The sequence below is a fragment of the Neoarius graeffei genome, chromosome 19 (assembly GCF_027579695.1).
Source record: "Neoarius graeffei isolate fNeoGra1 chromosome 19, fNeoGra1.pri, whole genome shotgun sequence".
In the NCBI taxonomy this organism is placed as follows: domain Eukaryota; kingdom Metazoa; phylum Chordata; class Actinopteri; order Siluriformes; family Ariidae; genus Neoarius; species Neoarius graeffei.
In genome coordinates this window covers 14,125,746-14,147,122 of record NC_083587.1, presented here as the reverse complement: position 1 = coordinate 14,147,122, position 21,377 = coordinate 14,125,746, and the positions used below count along the sequence as shown (strand labels likewise).

Here is a 21,377-nt window from a genome sequence, read left to right as displayed (position 1 = left end):
TAAATATGGCCTTGTCCCAACTTTTTTGAGATGTGTTGTTGTCATGAAATTTAAAATCACCTAATTTTTCTCTTTAAATGATACATTTTCTCAGTTTAAACATTTGACATGTCATCTATGTTCTATTCGGAATAAAATATGGAATTTTGAAACTTCCACATCATTGCATTCTGTTTTTATTTACAATTTGTACTTTGTCCCAACTTTTTTGGAATTGGGGTTGTATTCCCAATGATCAAGCCTAGTCATTGGATAATAATAAAGGAACCATCCTCATTTGGGTGACAACAGACAACATGATTATAACATTTTTAACAGTTTGAACACAAAGTCTGTTTCATTGACGTTCTAAACTGTTCATTCATGGAAACTTGAGTGCAAAACTGTTCATGACAACTGTAGTCCTAAAGTTAGCAAGTCAACTGTAGTCCTAAGCCATAAAAGCATTGCTGTAAGAGTCCAGAGCGTCTTCCAAGTGCGGCTTTCGACTGTCCATGTGAGGCCGTCCTCCACAGGAGTGATGTGATGAGACTCCAGCCAGGCGTAGGGCATCAGGATGGATCAGGCAGGTCTGAGGAGCAGAAGAGGTCAGCATCTCGATCTCAGGATTGACATGTAACTCAGAGGGACAGACAGAGTGGGGGGAATTGGTATACATCCCAGTTTACTAAAACACTTTATGTCTGAGGACCCTCCAGATCTACTCCTTTACCTCATAAACACCATTAACAAAAGGATTGACTAAACAGATATGTTTTCAGCCAAGACTTAAACGCTGATACTGTGTCTGATTCCCGAACATTACTTGAAAGGCTGTTCCATCACTGTGGGGCTTTGTAAGAAAAGGCTCCGCCCCCTGATGTAGCCTTCACTATACGAGGTAGCAGCAGATAGCCTGCACCTTTTGATCTAAGTAGGCGTGGCGGGTCATAAAGGACCAGAAGTTGCATAATAGTCAGAAACAGAGCGAGACAGACAGATGGACAGAGAAAAACTGAAATGGAGAGAATTATTTAGCAAAAAGAATAATTTTGTACAGTTTTGTGGTTGTGATCTCGGTGAAATGTTTAAAATCTTTGTTTGTGCTCGTGGAGAGACAGATGGACAGACAGACAGAGACTGGACATGGTGGAGAGATGAAAGGAGGTCAGTTGAGCACAGAGGTGTGTGTTTATAGTAAAAACTCCACCTCACATCTTTAATAATCACACATGAGGTTAACTGAGGTTTATTTTATTGTTTGGGATTTTTTTAGTCAGAATTGTTGTTTTTATCTTCAATTATTTGCGACAAAAACTCCGCATTTACACACACACACACGATTCAAACAAAACAGACTTTGGTTAAAATGAGTTCAGATTTTAGTGAAGCAGACTGATGGATGAAAAAGCTTTGGTGAAAAAACACAAGAGGTTATAAAGTAGCAGCAGCCTTTTCTCAAGTGTGTGTGTGTGTGGTGTTGGAGTGAAAAGCTAGTGTTATGACTGCAGTCTTAGTTTTAAATCTGTACCTTCTGCATGCTTCCTCAAGCTCACACACACACACACACACACACACACACACACACACACACACACACACACACACATATTCAGCAGAACCTTCAGGAGAAAGTAGACACTTCTGGGACATGTCTGTGTTAGTGTTTATTTTTAAAATGCCTCCGCGTAAATTTATCATTTAAAGCACAATTTATTTTGTCATTAAATGTAAAAAAGAAGAAAAAAAATCAAACAAAATCTTTGAAATCTGAAATGGAGTCTTGTGGGCATTTAGTTCACTACACGGGCTGTGATCTAAACATTTACACATCATAGTTTATTTTTATTTTAATATGACACCAGCACAGTGCAGCTCCTGCTACTGTTCCCTCTGTAGCTCAGAACTGTTCTACCCTCATTAATATTCATGACATGTACACCTTCATAAATAAACCTTCATTAATATTTATTATTCTGTATAAACAAAATAATTATAATATCGTATTCTACACACTTTAATATGCATCATACACTCATTAATATTCATTATACACATATTACATGTCATTAAATGCACACTAATTTGACAGTCTGGGCTGAAAGTGTTTATTTTGTATCCGAATGTCTGGCATTTTGATATTTTTTTTTTTATTCAAAAACTCACTAAAATAATGATATAAAATGTTTAACTGTGATGTTTTGTGCACTGATGGAGAATCTTTTCTTCGACGATCATCATGTATATGACAATACTTTAACTTTCCCATCCTGATAGGTGTGTGTGTGGGGGGGGGGTCTGGTGGTCTCAGGTGAGCTCGGCTCATGACTCCCCCCACATAAATATGATGCTCATCATTTCCCCCACACATTATACCATAGTTACCATGGTAACCCCACTGTTGTCGTCATTCACCCCAACACACACACACACACACACACAAATCCTCCCACGGATGGTATAAAAGTGCTGACTCCCAGAACGCCATGCAGCTGCTTTGTTGTGGCACATTTTTATTGCATTTTCTTCGCTCTGACCCGTGAAAACAGCTCGGTGTGTGTGGCGTGGTGTGTTTAGTGCTTTGGGTATGTGTGTGTATATGTGTGAGCGGGGATTTTTATCATTTTGCATGAATGCATGCAACACATAGAGTATCTTTGCACGCTACCATGAACACACACACACACACACACACACACATATACTCTCTCTCTCTCTCTCTCTAGCATGCATTTATGTGTGAACTTAACCCAAGGAAATAAAGGTTTGTGGGCGGGGTTTTGTTAGTGATGTCACAAGGATACAGGAAATAGAGTGGAGACTTTTCAGCTGCAGGTGCTATAGTGATAATAACTGACACTAACAATGACACTGGAGACTCCTTCCATAATGAGCTGTTGCTATAGAAACGCTGCTTAAAACTCCAGAACCCCTCCCATCTCCCTGTGAAGATGATGCACAAACACAATCATAAGAAACATAGACTCATGATCACTAATTCATCTCAAAGTCTCTTCGAACTCAGAACTGTGATGTTTTATGGTTCATAACTCATTTGAGCACTTCTTTTCTTTTTTTAAACCAATTTCTGTAAAAAAAAATTGCAGGAGGCAGGTCTGTGTATGAGTTCAGTTAGTGATGTCACAACCACTGACATCAAAGCAAACTACTGACCAATCACAACTGCTATGCAAATGATTACAGAATGATGACGCGTTATGTGGAAACTAAGCTGCATGCTTCGCTAACATAGCTAATGTCAGCAACGAAGACCTGATGGTTGTCATGACAACATAAGGTAACATTCCGGCAGGTTAGTCTGAGTTAGCTAATCTAACTGATATGTTGTTCAGGATGATGATATAGGAGCAGGTCTAATTTGCATATTTATGCATATTTATATTCAGAACCTGGGTTTTAATGAGGTTAAAGATGCGGAGAAATTCATCTGCTATTTTTAAATCATTTTACACATGAGGCAGCTTGTCCACATTGTAGTTAAAGTGCTCTTGATTTTTTTCCCCCTCATTCACTCTCATCTTTCCAAAAGCCCCCTTTCCACTTCACATCATGATATGTGGGTGTGTGTGTAGTATGACTGGATCACCTACAGTTATTTTCCAAGCCACGGATACGGGTTTAGAGTTTAACTGTTCACTGCTGAACACTTCATTAGCAAACTGCAGCCTTAAAAACCACAACAGTGGTGTGTGTGTGTGTGTGTGTGTGTGTGTGTGTGTGTGTGTGGGTCCGCATAGCTCCTTCATTAGAGTTTAATAACGCTCACGGTGTTCCACGTCTCGTCTCAGAGCTGCTCTTCTTGCTCCTGGTGCTAATTTGCTGTACTGTAATTTGTTGTTGTTGATCAGTGGCTGTACAGCTGCTGTAGTTGAGGTTCGTGGGTTAATTAATCTCAGAACCGGCTACCGGAGGAGGGGACGGGGCTTAATGCTGATCTCTGGAGGTCTCAGTGCTTCATATTGCCGTGTGCTTTTATTATTGGGATAGAATAGACATGAGGAAGCGTTGATGCGAGCTTTATTTTGCCATTTCACATCCTCGATCGAACCTGCGGGCGGTTAAATCTACACGTGTAAATGTCATAGATTAGATTAACTGAAACCCCGCCCTAAAACTTGAAATTAATTACAGCAGAGCTGAAACCCCGCCTTAAAATGTCAAATTAATTCCAGTATAGTTGAAACCCCACCTTAAATCTTATAATTAATTACAGTAGAGTTGAAACCCCGCCCTTAAACTCCTAATTAATTAGTTACAGCATTGCTGAAACCCTGCCCTAAAAATTCAAATTAATTACAGCAGAGCGGAAACCCTGCCTTAAAACGTCAAATTAATTCCAGCATAGCTGAAACCCCGCCTTACATCTTATAATTAATTACAGTAGAGCTGAAACCCCACCCTTAAACTCCTAATTAATTACAGCATAGCTGAAACCCCACCTTAAATCTCCTAATTAATTACAGCATAGCTGAAACCCCGCCCTTAAACTCCTAATTATTTACAGCATTGCTGAAACCCTGCCCTAAAATTTCAGATTAATGACAGCATAGTTTAAACCCTGCTTTAAAACTCATAATTAATTACAGTGTAGCTGAAACCCCGCCCCAACTGAAACTCTCTCATAATGCTTTACCTCATAACTAAAAACATCGTACCTCATTCCACTTCAACCAAAACCACTTCTAATATGTAAAGTCATCATTACAGCCCTTTATAACATGTCATAATGAAAAGCTTCCTCAGTGTGTTATAACCCCATACCTTATTACACCTGAACAGAAAGCTCTTATAACGCCTCATAAACTAAACCTCCTTCATACATTACAGTGTTTTCCCCAGAAAAAAATTAAAGCCCTAAATTCTGGCATGATAGTACACAGAAAATTGAGCGCCAAAGGATCGAAGTGAAACTAGGGGGGTCTGGGGGCATCCCCCCCTCCGGAAAATTTTTTGAAAATGGATGCTCTCAGGTGCATTTTCAGGGTTTCTGAGAGGTTTTAGATCCATGATTATAGGATGGATTTTACCAGTGTTTCAATGATTTCTGGCCTAAATAGTATTAATGTAAACACATTTGAAATTTCACCTTAAAGTTCAACATGCAAGTTAAACTGTTTTGTTATAGATTACTTAAGTATTGAAAATCTACGGGGATGCCGTAGTGTTGTAACAAAAATGTGCATGAAAATATGAACAGTGGTTTGCTCCATCTTATGCAATCCAATGAAGAGAATCGATCATCATGACCTCCTGTTGATCACAAAGAGATCTGAACCTAAGACCTGCCACCTTAAAATAAGTCACTGTATTACTATAACTGTAATGATTTAGAATGTTTCTGATGCAATTACCGTAATATATGTATAACTAAGATACACTGAAAAGAAAAGTAAGGCAACTGCATATTATAAAGTTTAAATTTTGGCACTTTATTAAATGATTAAGATTAAAACATATTTAAAGGAAAATAAAACTTAATTCATACATTTAAGTTTGCAGAAAAATTATGTACTTATAAACACATTCATGAAGAGATTGTGTTTATAAGTGTCAAATGTAGCATAATTTCGAATAATAATGATAAGCGTATTTGGCAGTGTGATGTCACTGTGAGCCTTTAACAAAAGAATAATCCGGAGCCTTCTTTTGTTAAATGGATCCCAGTGACCTCACACTGCCAAAAATGCTTATGATTATTATTTGAAATTATGCTACATTTGACACATTTGGACAACTTCACTTCGTGAGACTGTTTATAAGTACATAATCTTTCTGCAAACCCAAACTAATGAATTAAGTTTTCTGCTCCTTTAAAGCAGATTAATTCCCCTTGGCTTAAATTCCCCTTGGCCCAAAGTTGGGCAACCCTCTCATAGTCCATCTCGCTGTCATCCATGCTGATGTGGATCAAATTGTCCAGCAAGTGCTTTTTGAGCCAATCGCTGTGATCAAAATTGACGATGTTTTCGTTGTTGTGACAGTTGTCTGGTTTTGTGTGCCATCACTCATGGGTTTGTTGACGTTTAGTCAACCAATCTTTGATCGAAGCCATAATGATACTAGACTAGGTCAAACTTTTGTGATTAAAATCAGTCAGCTTTGTCCGTCTGGTGGGGCACAACATCGGCAGCCAATGAGATCACTTATAATGAATCGGAATATTCCGAGATGTCTGACGTTTTCTTTCGATATTTTTATTGGACGGTTTGAACACGTGATCTTGACATAGCCAACAGATTACAGTTTGTTTACATCATACCATGCAGACATATTACTTTGACAGAATCAACACAAACATTGGAAAAAAAGACCGCTTGTTTAACACAAATATCAATCAATATCCCCCTTCTCTCTCTCTCTCCCCCATGTCTCTCTCCCCTCTCCCCCTTCTCTCTCTCTCTCCCTCTCTCTCTCTCCCATGTCTCTCTCCCCTCTCCCCCTTCTCTCTTTCTCTGTCTCTCTCTCCCCCCTTCTCTATCTCTCTCTGTCCCCCCCAGTGGAGGCCGTAGTGGAGTTTGACTATCAGGCCCAGCACGATGATGAGTTGACCATCGCCATCGGTGACATCATCAGCAACATCAGGAAGGATGAGGGGGGCTGGTGGGAAGGCGAGGTGGACGGCCGGAGGGGCCTGTTTCCAGACAACTTCGTCAGGGTGAGCACTTCCTGTTTCTGCTTGACCTTTGACCTCTGATCTCAAATTTGCCTTTATCCTGCAGTTTACACACACACACACACACACACACACACACACACACACACACACACACACACACACACAGGTAAGCAGTTAGCAGTTTCACACTCATCTGTGTGTGTGTGTGTGTGTGTGTGTGTGTGTGTGTGTGTGTGTGTGTGTGTACAAAAGCGTGCAGGTTGCTGTGAATGCTGACACGGCTGCTCAGTTTGCTGCGTTGCACGATGCAGACTATTCAAGCGAACAGGATAGCATGTGTGAAAGAGAGAGAGAGATTATACGCTGTGCGTTCTCTGACTCTTTTTGTTTATAGAGGCTTTGCACCGTCACGTGACCCCAGTCCAACAGTAACTATGCCGCCATGACGGGGCACGTTTGTCGTGCTTCATTCAGCTGACTTAGTTGTTACTGATGGTTATAGGAAGGTTTTGCTGTGTTTTTGGAAATGCAAATTGTTTTGAACCAAATTGTTTTGAATCCAAATTGTGCAAATTGTTTGGCACCCTTGTTACTGTTGCTAAGTGGCAAAGCCTCGATAGTCCATATTTGGGAATAAGGGCAGCTCAAATTTGGCATGTCTTTAAGACCATAGACTGGAATATGGGCATGTGTGTGAATCTATATGTTTTCTTCTCTTTTCATATATATACATTTTTGGGAGGGGCGGCACAGTGGTGTAGTGGTTAGCGCTGTCGCCTCACAGCAAGAAGGTCCGGGTTCGAGCCCCGTGGTCAGTGAGGGCCTTTCTGTGCAGAGTTTGTATGTTCTCCCCGTGTCCACGTGGGTTTCCTCCGGGTACTCCGGTTTCCCCCACAGTCCAAAGACATGCAGGTTAGGTTAGCTGGTGACTCCAAATTGACCGTAGGTGTGAATGTGAGTGTGAATGGTTGTCTGTGTCTATGTGTCAGCCCTGTGATGACCTGGCGACTTGTCCAGGGTGTACCCTGCCTTTCGCCCGTAGTCAGCTGGGATAGGCTCCAGCTTGCCTGCGACCCTGTCGAACAGGATAAAGCGGCTACAGATAATGAGATGAGATGAGACATTTTTGGGAAGCTAAGTGAGGATCTTTCCGAAAACATGTCCAGAAACATCTGAAGGTTTAAAGTTGGACGTGTCTTTGAGTCGATGTACCGTGTCTTACAAAAGTATTCATCCCCCTTGGTGTTTGTCCTGTTTTGTTGCATTACAAGCTGGAATTAAAATGGATTTTTGGGGGGTTAGCACCATTTGATTTACACAACATGCCTACAATTTAAAAGGTGAAAAATGTTATTTTATTGTGACACAAACAATAATTAAGATGAAAAAAACAGAAATCTGGAGTGTGCATAGGTATTCACCCCCAAAGTCAATACTTTGTAGAGCTACCTTTTGCTGCAATCACAGCTGCAGGTCTCTTGGTGAGGTATATCTCTATTAGCTTAGCACATCTAGCCACTGGGATTTTTGCCCATTCCTCAAGGCAAAACTGCTCCAACTCCTTCAAGTTAGATGGGTTGTGTTGGTGTACAGCCATCTTCAAGTTATGCCACACATTCTGAATTGGATTGAGGTCTGGGCTCTGATTAGGCCATTCCAAGACATTTAAAATGTTTCCCTTTAAACTGCTCCAGTGTAGCTTTAGCAGTAATTTCTGTTTAGGGTCATTGTCCTGCTAGACTGTGAACCTGCATCCCAGTCTCAAACCTCTGGCTGACTCAAACAGGTTCTCCTCCAGAATTGCCCTGCATTTAGTGCCATCCATCTTTCCTTCAGTCCTGACCAGCTTTCCTGTCCCTGCAGATGAAAAACATCCCCACAGCATGATGCTGCCACCACCATGCTTCACTGTAGGAATGGTGTTCTCAGGGTGTTGGGTTTGCGCCACACATGGTGTTTCTCATGATGGCCAAAAAGATCAATTTTAGTCTCATCTGCCCAGAGAATCATCTTCCATGTGTTTGGGGAGTCTGCCACATGCTGTTGGGCAAACTCCAAACATGTTTTCTTAAGCAATGGCTTTTTTCTGGCCACGCTTCCATAAAGCCCCACTCTGTGGGGTGTACAGCTTAAAGTGGTCCTATGAACAGATACTCCCATCTCCACTGTGGATCTTTGCAGCTCCTTCAGTGTTATCTTTGGTGTCTTTGTTGCATCTCTGATTAATGCCCTCCTTGTCCGGTCTGTGAGTTTTGGTGGGCGGCCTTCTCTTGTCAGGTTTGTATTGGTGCCATATTCTTTCCATTTTGCTATAATGGATTTAATGGTGCTCTGTCGGATATTCAAAGTTTGGGATATTTTTTTACAACCCAACCCTGATCTATACTTCTCCACAACTTTATCTCTGACCTGTTTGGAGTGCTCCTTGGTTCTCATGTTAGTCAAGTCAAGTTTATTGTCAAATATGCTATACATGCTCGACATACAGCACAGATGAAATTTCAGTCCTCTCTGACCCATGGTGCAAACAGGCAGTGCAATAAATAAAAATAGAATAATTGAAAAAAAAACAAACAAACAATATAAACAGTATAATCACTCTAGATAAGAACTAGACATAGACTAAACACTCAGACAATATAAACAGCATAAACACTCTAGATAAGAACTAGACAAAGACTAAACACTTATAAACAAACGATATAAACAGTATAAACACTAGATAAGAACTAGACATAGACTAAACATTCATATACATACATATATATACACACACACACACACACACACACACACACACACACACACACACATAAATTGGTGCAATAAACAAACAGTCAAGGGCACTTGAGGTATAGCAGGTAAACATGAAATAAGCAGTATAAACAAACTAGCAGCTGTTAAGGTGAGGTAGTGCGGAATAGTGCAAATGAGCGAGGTAAAGTGAGATGTGCGGTCCCTGAGTTCAGTGTTAATGAACGTTGAGATGTATGTATGTGTGTGTGTGTGTGTGTGTGTGTGTTTGGGGGGGGGGACTGTGAGGATGAATGAAGGGGGGCAGGGGGGTGTACGGGCAGAATCTGTGGCGGGGGGAGGAGGGGCAGAACAGGGAGGGAGTTGAGCCTTCCGACCGCCTGGTGAAAGAAACTGTCCTTGAGCCTGCTGGCTTTGGCCCGGAGACTCCGCAGTCTCCTCCCCGACGGCAGCAGGCTGAAGAGGCTGTGAGATGGGTGGGTGGGGTCACCTGCAATCCTGATGGCTTTGTGGGTGAGGCGGGAGTTATAGATATCCATAAGAGAAGGGAGAGAGACACCAATGATCCTCTCAGCTGCTCTCACGATGCGCTGCAGAGTCTTGCAGCAGGACACGGTGCAGACGCCGTACCACACGGTGATGCAGCTGGTCAGGATGTTCTCGATGGTGCCTCTGTAGAAAGTGTGCATGATGGGGGCTGGGACTCTTGCTGTCCTCAGTTTGCGGAGGAAGTACAGTACAGACGCTGTTGGGCTTTTTTGGCCAGTGATGCGGTGTTGCTTGCTTAGTAGTGTTACAGAGTCAGGGTCCTTCCAGAACAGGTTGATTTATACAGACATCATGTGACAGATCATGTGACACTTTGATTGCACACAGGTGGATCTTAATCAACTAATTATGTGACTTATGAAGTGAATTGGTTGGAGCAGCTCTTATTTAGGGGTTTCATACGAAAGGGGGTGAATACTTATGCACACTCAAGATTTCTGTTTTTCCATCTTAATTATTGTTTGTGCCACAATAAAACAACAATGTGCACCTTTAAAGTGGTAGGCATGTTGTGTAAATCAAATGGCACTAACCCTCCAAAATTTCATTTTGATTCCAGCTTGTAATGCAACAAAACAGGACAAACACAAAGGGGGATGAATACTTTTGCAAGACCCTGCATGATCCTAAAACCACACCCAGCCTCCAGATATAGATATGCCCATTCTCCAGACTTCCAACATGCTAAAGCTAGCAAAAAAAAAAGTGTGAGGGACGTGTAACTGATGATGTGAAATCTAAAATTTTATGTCTACAAAAATGACAATAAATATGGTGCAAACAGGCAGTGCAATAAATAAAAATAGAATAATTGAAAAAAAACAAACAATATAAACAGTATAATCACTCTAGATAAGAACTAGACATAGACTAAACACTCATAAACGATATAAACAGTATAAACACTAGATAAGAACTAGACATAGACTAAACATTCATATACATACATATATATACACACACACACACACACACACACACATAAATTGGTGCAATAAACAAACAGTCAAGGGTTTTCTAAATACTAGGTGAGAAGAGGAAGAGAGACAGGTAGAGAGATAAAGGGAGAGAGAAGGAGAAGTCTGCTTAAGGGCGTGGCCGAGTTCCGTTGTCAGCTTCTCGTGCAGCTTCTGCAGCATCACTTCCTCTTTTAATTTGACTTCACTGATCATCACTTCCTCCATCAGTGACATGAGCACACCGAGTCACTTTGGCTCTGAATCAACACCTAAATGACTCACTCGACTCTAGACATGATTCTGATTCTGAGGAATCATTTCTGGTGATGGTGTTGCCTGCGAGCCTCTTCTCTAATCTGACATTTTGCAAGTTCCTCTTCCCGTTCTGTTCAAATGAAAAGGACAGAAAATAAAAGGTCATGGTTGCAGAAAGAGCAAAAAACAAACATCCTGCATCTGTCATGTAAACACAGGCATTAGCCACGGAGCTCCAAACACATCCTCACCCTTTAGTTCGTGTAAGTTATTAGCTTCAGTAATATTTAAATCAAGAACACACACCTACATGAAACGACACAACTTTAACTTACTTACCTCTGTCTCTGGATTTGTTTCAATGTGACACAGAGCTGGATGAGTTTCTGAACAAACACTGCAGATGCTGTAGATCCCAGATTGTCCCTGGTATCAATCACCGCTCGTCTTTTCCTATTAAACCTCTCAATGTTTCACATGTTTGTAAAGTGACTAACAGGTTGTATTGTATCGATGAGAGAAGTGACACAGAAAGGGCTGTTTTGCTATTTAAACATATGGGGATGGGCGGAGCTAAACATTGTACTGCAGCCAGCCAGCAGGGGCGCTAGAGCTGCAGTGGCTTCGCATTTTAAAGGCGATACGCTGTCCATGTTTTCTCCAGTCGATGGTTATTCACTTAAATATTGTGTGCAGGTATGAAAAAAAAGTTTAAATCAGTCTCACACACACCGCTAGATTATAAATTGAAGTGATGTAGCTGAGGGCGAGGAACTGTCAGACCTATGACTCATACACCGTGCTAACCCTGCTCACACTTCGGGGTTATTTCCAGTGTTTTCTCTGTTTCTGGGACAGAAGGGTACAGGTCATATATTTTTTTAAAAATGTAAATTACAGACAACTTTGGGTTTAAATCTAAATACAGACACAGTGGCTTTGTGTTGCAGCACTGGTGAGGGTTAAACTGGTCACTGTCCTGATTTACAGGTGTGTGTGTGTGTGTGTGTGTGTGTGTGTGTGTGTGTGTGTGTGTGTGTGTGTGTGTGTGTGTTTACTGGTTGGTTTGACATTTTCGGTATGATTTCACCCTGTTTTTTTTTTTTTTTTTAAATAGTAAATCAAAATTTTCAGCGTATACAACAGAGGAAAAGTGAAATTGTGTCAGAAAGAAACCTGATTTTAGTCATGAATTATTTCCAGCTCAGTGGTCTGGGATAGAAGCAGAGGAGGATTTGGATTGAGTTCATGTGACTCACACACTCGTGAACTTTTTCCTTGTCTGCCAGCAGATGTGTGTGTGTGTGTGTGTGTGTGTGTGTGTGTGTGTGTGTGTGTGTGTGTGTGTGTGAGAGAGAGAGAGAGAGAGAGAGAGAGAAAGCATTTATTTGTCCTGAGTTTGTTTTCAGGTGAGCCAAACAAAGCTGAAGGTACCATTTTTTTTTTTTTTTAGTGAAAATCGAGAGAATGTGGAGTGACAGCGTGAGCATATAGATAGGAATGCATTTTGGATTTGGGCTCATAGATTTAAAACCACTTCCTGTTGATGCTGAAGTGGCTCCTGATTAAATGTATTGATGATTAAATGTTAAGATGTTCATCTCGGTGGCACGGTGGTGTAGTGGTTAGCGCTGTCGCCTCACAGCAAGAAGGTCCGAGTTCGAGCCCCGTGGCCGGCGAGGGCCTTTCTGTGCGGAGTTTGCATGTTCTCCCCGTGTCCGCGTGGGTTTCCTTCGGGTGCTCCGGTTTCCCCCACAGTCCAAAGACATGCAGGTTAGGTTAACTGGTGACTCTAAATTGACCGTAGGTGTGAATGTGAGTGTGAATGGTTGTCTGTATCTATGTATCAGCCCTGTGATGACCTGGCGACTTGTCCAGGATGTACCCCGCCTTTCGCCCGTAGTCAGCTGGGATAGGCTCCAGCTTGCCTGCGACCCTGTAGAACAGGATAAAGCGGCTAGAGATAATGAGATGAGATGAGATGTTCATCTCCTTTATTTTTTCTTTGCGTGAAAGAGCAATATTCCAGCCTGCATTCACACTCACAACAAAGCGACAGGTTTTTACGTAGATGCACAACACTGAGCTGTGATTTCAGCAACAAAGAAACAATTATCTTATGCAAATTAGGTATGACGCAGTAAAGAAGCAGCAAATCCAAACCATCAGCCCGAATGATTCTGCTGTCCGAGATTTATTCAGGTTCCCGTGTACACCTTTAATTCCTACCTGCAAAAAAAAAAAAATGAAAGGACTGTGGTTTTATTTTCTCCGGTCATATACGAGCTCTCATTAAATGTGTACAGAGACAATACAGAGAGAAATAAAGTTTGGAAGGATGTATTGGAGACCATTGGTGTCTTTGGAGTGTGTATAGCTACAGCGGTGGCTACAATTATCGACACCTTAAAGCAGATACGCAGAACCTTTATTTTTAAATAAATTTCTGAGTGGATAGTATCTCCATCCTTGACTCTTGTATGCTGCATAAATTGGAATAAAAATAAATATATTTTTGAGAGTTAAAATTGACCTCAAAGTTGGCATTCGAGCTGCCCCGCTGAGCCAGCCAGCCCTGAGCGCGTGACGTCACAGCAGGAACTGGTGCTATAAACCAAAGCCAGACTCGGCAGGCGAGAGTGGTTGCAATGGCCTCTTCGTTTGTATTTATTGGAGATTCTTCGGATTCCTCAGATAGTAATACATCTGACTGTGACAGTCCTGAAATTGGAGTGTGTGTACATGCTTCAGGACAAAGACCTTGGTGAAACACAGCTTTTAGTGCTGGGTCATTCCATCCACTGGCTGTCGTTAGCGTTCTAAAGTCCAGAGCATACTCAGCAACTCCGAGATCCCTGAGAGATAGTGAGCAGACTTTCACCAATGTTGATTTCCCTCAGGTTTGTGGTCGAACACTCTATACAAACAGTTCAAGATGTTCAAAAGTCGTGTGCTCACTGCCATTTTTTTCAAACATCGCTCACCCATCGTAACACCTTGCCAGTGAGGAAAGACAGAAATTTAACGATCTTGCGTTTGTCAGAAAGATGAAGCATAGTGGAGAAGTACATGGAGCACTGAAGTAAGAACCCCTTACAAGCGAGAGCATTCCTGGCATATTTCTCCAGAATGGGAAGTTGTAAGGCAGGACTGGGAGAAGCCTCAGGCCGCGCTAGGAGGGCCTGCAACATCACAGTTGCGAGCTGTGCCATTTGGGTGTTGAGGTCTGCAAGCATCTGTTGATGTTCTCCTAGAAGTCGTCCTTGAGTGTTCAATGCAGTTTGCTTCACCTCTTCTGCTACATCCATGATAGGCGAAGTATTCTGTCAGAGTTCAGGCACTTACAGATGTATGCGCAGGGGAGAGCAGGGTGCAAACTGGTAACAAAGCCAAATCATGAGACAGAGAGCGTAGTCTGGGAGCAGGCAAGGGTCGGTCGATCAGTAAACAGAGATAAAGCGAGGGTCAGAAATACAAGAGGCAAGCAGAGGATGAAAGGCTTGGTATGAACTGGAGAAACAGAACAATACTTCACACTGAAGGTGTGTGAGTGAGGAGCTTAAAGGATATACGCAGAACATTTATTTTTAAGTACATTCCTGAGTGGATAGTATCTCCATCCTTGACTCTTGTGTGCTGCATAATTGGGAATTAAAAAAAGAAAAAAAATCATATTTGAGAGTTAAAATCGACTGCAAAGTTGGCATTCGAGTTGCCCCACTGAGCCAGCCAGCCCTGGGTGGGTGACATCACAGCGGTAACCGATGCTATAGATCAAAGCCAGACTCGGCAGGCGAGAGTGGTTGCAATGGCCTCTCCATTCGGATTTATTGGAGGTTCTTTGGATTCCTCAGACAGTAATACATCGGACTGTGATAGTCCTGAAATTGGAGTGTGTGTACATGCTACTGCTATATATGTAGAACCATATCAGCTCGAACCATTGGAAAGTGAATCTGATAGTAACACGTTGGCCACGGAGGCCCCTCCTTACGAAATAAAACCAGAGAACAAAGCCGTCTAGAGCATTGGATGGAATTGAACTGACAGTCTCATGTGACTCATTAAAACAAGATAGGTGTTATAACTTACGTTATAAAGTATAGACCCCTTCGCATGTTTGTAAACAAATTGACCGTTGCCAGGATGCGCGCGCAGCCTGGACCCAGAAACAATGGCGCTGCCCATAGACCGGCATTATGAGCTGTCAGATTATGCCAAACAATTGTCATTACAAGATTGAGAATGCTACATAAATAAGTTAACTCTAACAAGTGGACATCGCCTACCGGATCCATATTTAATTAAAGAGTGGACGGACGGTGTTAGTAAGTTTTCCTCTGATACCTGAAAGCAGTCATACTATTTACAAAAAATGTCAAACTCAAAAAAAAAAAACTATTTACAAAAGTAGCCTGCCATCAACATTCTGGTTACAGCGAGACTACAACTTGATTAACAATGGGACATTCATATTTTGTTTTAATCAAATTATGCCAGTGATGTGATGGCAATGTGGCTTTAGCTACAACAGCAAATACCAACACTAAACAGCAATTTGCAGGAGGTAATGGCATGAAAGGAATGATAGTGTAAAGAGTGCAGCTAAGAGAAATCAGAGCTGCGTAAAAAGAGAGAGGCAGAGAGCAGAAATGAAACTGAACGGGGCGGGAGCTAGGTTAGAGCAGTCAACGTAAGTTGCCATTTAGAGTGAGGGCACACAATTTTACCTTTCCATCCTTGCTTTAAAATTGTGATTTTCGGCATACACAAATAATGATGGCACAAAATCTGGACTGCTTGAGTCAAGCGAGACCTCTCCTACAAACAAAACTGCATGCAAAGCTAATTTAACATGCTAACAGTATTCATTACATTGTGTAACTATGACCCAGCTAATCAGACAAACGTTACCAAAGTATTTTGCTACATCAGTAAACGAAGACTAGAAAGAATAAAAAAGAAAGATTTAATAAATAGCCTGATCTTACCTGTGATGAAGTGGGCGCTGCAAACCCGCGCATTTTTGATGGTGCTTTCATCCCAGTCTACACGTTTGATGGCTTGGAGCCATAGACATCGGTGATTTTTTTGGAATGGGTGAGATCCTGCTGGAATTCTGTACATTTTAACCCCATCACTGCTATGATTCTGACACCCGACAACACAACAACTAGGCATTTCTTCCAAATATTTCTTCTCGTCTCTACCGTCGCTGAGTCTTTTTTGGGTCCAGGCTGCGTGTGCAATTTCCTCTTACGTATGAATGATGTTTACTGCGAAGGGGTCTATTGTGAAAAATGTGAAAAAGTATTCATAGCCCTTGAACTTTTTCACATTTTTCCACCTTACAACCACGAACTTAAAAGTTTTTTATTGAGATTTTATGTGATAGACCAACACAGAGTAGCACATAATTGTGAAGTGAAACAAAAATGATAAATGGTCTTCAAAATTTTAAACAAATAAAAATCTGAAAAATGTGATGTGCATTAGTATTCAGCCCCCTGTACTCTGATACCTCTAAATACAATCCAGTGCAATCAATTGCCTTCAGAAGTCATCTAATTAGTTAATAGAGTCCTACGGTGTGTAATTTACTCTCAGCATAAATACACTTGTTCTGTGAAGGCCTCAGTGGTTTGTTAAAGAACACTGAAGAACAAACAGCATCACGAAGACCAAAGAACTCACCAGACAGGTCAGGGATAAAGTTCTGGAGAAGTTTAAAGCAGGGTTAGGTTATAAAAAAAATATCCCAAGCTCTGAACATCTCAAGAAGCACTGTTCAATCCATCATTCAAAAATGGAAAAAGTATGGCACAACTGCAAACCTACAAAGACACGGCCGTCCACCTAAACTGACAGAGCGAGCAAGGAGAGCACTGGTCAGAGAAGCAGCCAAGAGGCCCATGATCACTCTGGAGGAGCTGCAGAAATCCACAGCTCAGGTGGGAGAATCTGTGCACAGGACAACTATAAGTTGTACACTCCACAAGTCTGGCCTTTTTGGAAGAGTGGCAAGAAGAAAGCCATTGTTGAAAGACAGGCATAAGAAGTCCCGTTTGCAGTTTGCCAGAAGCCATGTAGGGGACACAGCAAACATGTGGAAGAAGGTGCTTTGGTCAGATGAGACCAAAGTTGAAATTTTTGTCCTAAATGCAAAGCGCTATGTGTGGCGGAAAACTAACACTGCTCATCACCCTGCACACACCATCCCCACTGTGAAACATGGTGGTGGCAGCATCATGCTATGGGGATGCTTTTCTTCAGCAGGGACAGGGAAGCTGGTCAGAATTGATGGGAAGATGGATGGAGCTAAATACAGGGCAATCCTGGAAGAAAACCTGTTGGAGGCTGCAAAAGACTTGAGACTGGGAAGGAGATTCACCTTCCAGCAAGACAATGACCCTAAACATACAGCCAGAGCTACAATGGAATGGTTTAAATCAAAGAATATTCATGTGTTAGAATGGCCCAGTCAAAGTCCAGACCTAAATCCCATTGAGCATCTGTGGCAAAACTTGAAAATTGCTGTTCACAGACGCTCTCCATCCAATCTGGCTGAGCTTGAGCTATTTTCCAAAGAAGAATGGGCAAAAATTTCAGTGTCTAGATGTGCAAAGCTGGTAGAGACATACCACAAAAGACTTGCAGCTGTAATTGCAGCAAAAGGTGTCTCTACAAAGTATTGATGCAGGGGGGCTGAATACTAATGCACATCACATTTTTCAGATTTTTATTTGTTTAAAATTTTGAAGACCATTTATCATTTTCGTTTCACTTCACAATTATGTGCTACTCTGTGTTGGTCTATCACATAAAATCTCAATAAAAGACTTTTAAGTTCGTGGTTGTAAGGTGGAAAAATGTGAAAAAGTTCAAGGGGTATGAATACTTTTTCAAGGCACTGTACATGTACATGCATGCATTTTCACTGATAAAACGTAAAAGGCTAATTAAATAATCAGATGAACTGAGACAATCACATTCTGAAGCACATTAAATAATCTCATACCAGTAACTTAAACACACAATACAAGTTACATGTATTAATCTAAATGCAGATAAACAACGTGTGGTTTTGTTGTTGTTGTTGTTGTTGTTTGGTAACAAATGAGAGTTGCATCTTACCCGTCGGTGTTCTCGCTTCTTGAAGGCCAATCTTCTGGCCGATTGTTTTGAAACAATCTGACTTTCAGTTCTTCATTCAGTTCTTCGTTCATTCGCTTCTTCCACATAAGGGCAAGATATTGCTGCTGAGGCAAGCATATCCAGTGGGGGGGAAAGCATATCCAGTGGAGAACGACTGGTCCACTCATTCTCCATTTTCTCCATACTGAATACTCCGCCATTACTGCTCGGCTCACAGTCCGGGAGAACTGGTGCAACTGAACTTACTTTCCTCTTCTTGTAGTTTTCTTTTCCTTTAATTGTTGGTACTGCACTCTCTTTCAATCTTATAACCAACGCTCCTCAACAGATCAGAGGTTTCGTACGAGTCATCAGTAAAATGTGCCTGTGAATTTCTCGCAAAACGCATCCAAACCTTTGCAGTTTGAACATTCTTGGGCCATGAATGCAACATAAATCCACCTTCTGTCGTGTTGCTGCACCCGCCAACAACACATCTATGTGGCATGGCAATAAATTGGCTCAAAATGGAGGATCGGAGTTGCAGTTAGTATTTTAGTATAGCAGTTAGTGTTTTAGTATAGCGGAAATGGCGATGAGACTGATAGACTTCCTGCTGTTACGTCACAGATGTCAAGGTTATTCACTCAGACCGCTACCTATTGAGGTATTTCACCTGATGTTACAGGGTCACATGACGCCCCGGTGTCCGCCATTTTGGACGGCAAGCTACATACTAACGCTGCAGACAGAGAGGGAGAACCAGCTTGGAAAAAAACGTGTTACAGACACCTAGAATAGATTAATTTGTCAGTAAGCACTCTATAAATAACCATGGTGTTTGCTTGTTGTGCTGTGCGCTGCCACAACAGACAGGGACAGCGTGCAGGACTCTCCTTTTACCGGTTTCCTACTGACCCAGACAAGAGGGCCAAAGGGATTGCAGCTGTGAAGAGACAGGATTGGGAGCCAACAGAGTACTCCAGACTTTGCAGTGATCATTTAATTTCAGGTTAGTTTATCAGTCAACGCAATTTTGATAAAATATATAGCAAAAAGTAAATGGGTCAGTGTTTGTTAACCCATCTGAGCAGTGAAACAAGGCAGTGTTAATTTGTCTAGGGTTGCATGTAGCAGACATTTTGTTCTCCTGTTTGTCATGTATTATTTTCCTTTTGATGAATAAAGTTTATAAATACTACTTATATCATGTCATAGCCGGAGCTCGCTAGCGCGCCGGGGAGCTCGCTAGCGCGCCGGGGAGCTCGCTAGCGCGCCGGGGAGCTCGCTAGCGCGCTCGGGCGCCGGAGCTCGCTGGTGCGCCGGGGAGCTCGCTGGCGCGCTCGGGCGCCGGAGCTCGCTGGCGCGCTCGGGCACCGGAGCTCGCTGGCGCGCTCGGGCACCGGAGCTCGCTGGCGCGCCGGGGAGCTCGCTAGCGCGCTCGGGCGCTGGAGCTCACTGGCGCGCCGGGGGAGCTCGCTGGCGCGCCAGGGGAGCTCGCTGGCGCGCCGGGGGAGCTCGCTAGCGCGCTCCGGCTATGACATGATATAAGTAGTATTTATAAACTTTATTCATCAAAAGGAAAATAATATTCTATTCAATATTCTATTCTAATCGCCCAAACCTGTGTATGGCGATGGGTCAGTGAACAATCCTGGTGGAAGCAAGTAAACGTCTTTCTCTAAGCCTGCTAACCTCAATTTTTGCAAATACCTCTCCCTCTGCTCGCCCTGTAAATCCCCTACGTCGCTGGATAGTGAAGGTGTTTTCTGCATCTCGCTCCTTTTTCTTTTATGTTTTTCGTTTGTCGCCTTCCTCGCATTCAAACTGATTCGAGCCGTGCCGTCCAAAATGGCAGCATCACATGACTTGGTCACGTGGGTGAAATACCTCAATATAAATCACTTTAATCGTAAAAATTACTATATTAGATTTATTGTTAACACTTAAAACTATTCCTGTGCCATTCTTGAGGTCTCAAGGCATTTATAAACGAAAAGTGAGGCCATGGTTCTGAATATCTCCTTTAACGATCTTTTGGCCGTTGCAAAAGTAGAAAAGACTTTCAGTACGTAAATTGTGTATGAATAATTACTCAGACTTCCACTGGGAAAAAAAAGAGTTGATTCCTGATTACTTAGCGTATCAGATCACAGGACACCGTTCCAAAATTATCGACACTTTTGTCCACAGTTATCAACACCGTTCCACAATTATCAACATCTATATGATTATTTATAAAAAAATAATAATAATCGGTATGTGATATTAAGTTAACAAAACAGTTTTTATTTAAAATTTGTTTTACATAGACTTATACTTAGTACAAAATATGTTTTATATAAATATATGGAAGTCAGTGTTTACATAAATGAGGAATTAATTCTAATGTTTGTAAACAAATGAACAGATAATGTTTAACCTGCGTCAGAAAATCTTTTTGTTCCACTTTCTACCCACTTTCTAAGTATTTTCGTAGATCACATTTTGTTAATCATTCGTTGTTTGTATTAATTTCTAGTTTTGTAGTTTACCAATAAATGTCAGCAGGCAATTGGCATTGTAACCACATGAAAATCCAGGTCAAAGGTCACATGTCATTCCTTGAAACAAAATATAAAATGTCTCCTGATATTGTAATATGTGGTAGATATTTACAACAAACTGCAAAAAATATATATTTTCTGAATGGAATAGAAAAATCTGAATATTTCAAGCATGTATTTTTTTATATGCTAGGAATTTAATTCTGGTCTAATTCTATTTATTGCAATCAGATTCCAAATACTCTATAAACATTCCATTCTGTTATGAATCAGAAAAAAATTATTATAAATCACAGCACTTTTATTTTTTTAAAGTACTTCATCTACTTCAACAATGTTACACAAAGATCGATCCATAACAGCTATAAATGTCACTTAATTCCACAGGGTGTCGATAATGGTTGACATCGGTGAAAGTGATCACTATTATCGACACCTCACGTGACTTCTCAAATGTGTGTTTAGATACAAAATGGCGACTATCAAATGAAAGAGTAAGAAGCAAAGTAGGTTTCGACAAGGAGATCATGAAATATCGGTGAATCTGATCAGTAAAAACATGTC

The 21,377-nt window shown here is 41.5% G+C and overlaps 1 protein-coding gene and 1 long non-coding RNA gene across 2 annotated transcripts in view; one reads left to right on the top strand and one right to left on the bottom strand.

Moving 5' to 3' along the window:
* sh3kbp1 (SH3-domain kinase binding protein 1) overlaps positions 1-21,377 on the top strand; it is a 105,654-nt gene that overhangs the window by 17,347 nt on the left and 66,930 nt on the right. Inside the window, exon 2 of the mRNA XM_060899700.1 lies at positions 6,498-6,655. Coding sequence (XP_060755683.1) covers positions 6,498-6,655 — 158 coding nt within the window. The remainder of the gene's footprint in view (positions 1-6,497; positions 6,656-21,377) is intronic.
* Positions 6,443-11,650, bottom strand: LOC132867016 (uncharacterized). Its single transcript, XR_009650667.1, has 3 exons — positions 11,473-11,650; positions 11,161-11,263; positions 6,443-6,713 (listed from the first exon to the last, which is right to left on the bottom strand). It is a non-coding gene; the product is annotated as an uncharacterized LOC132867016 (long non-coding RNA).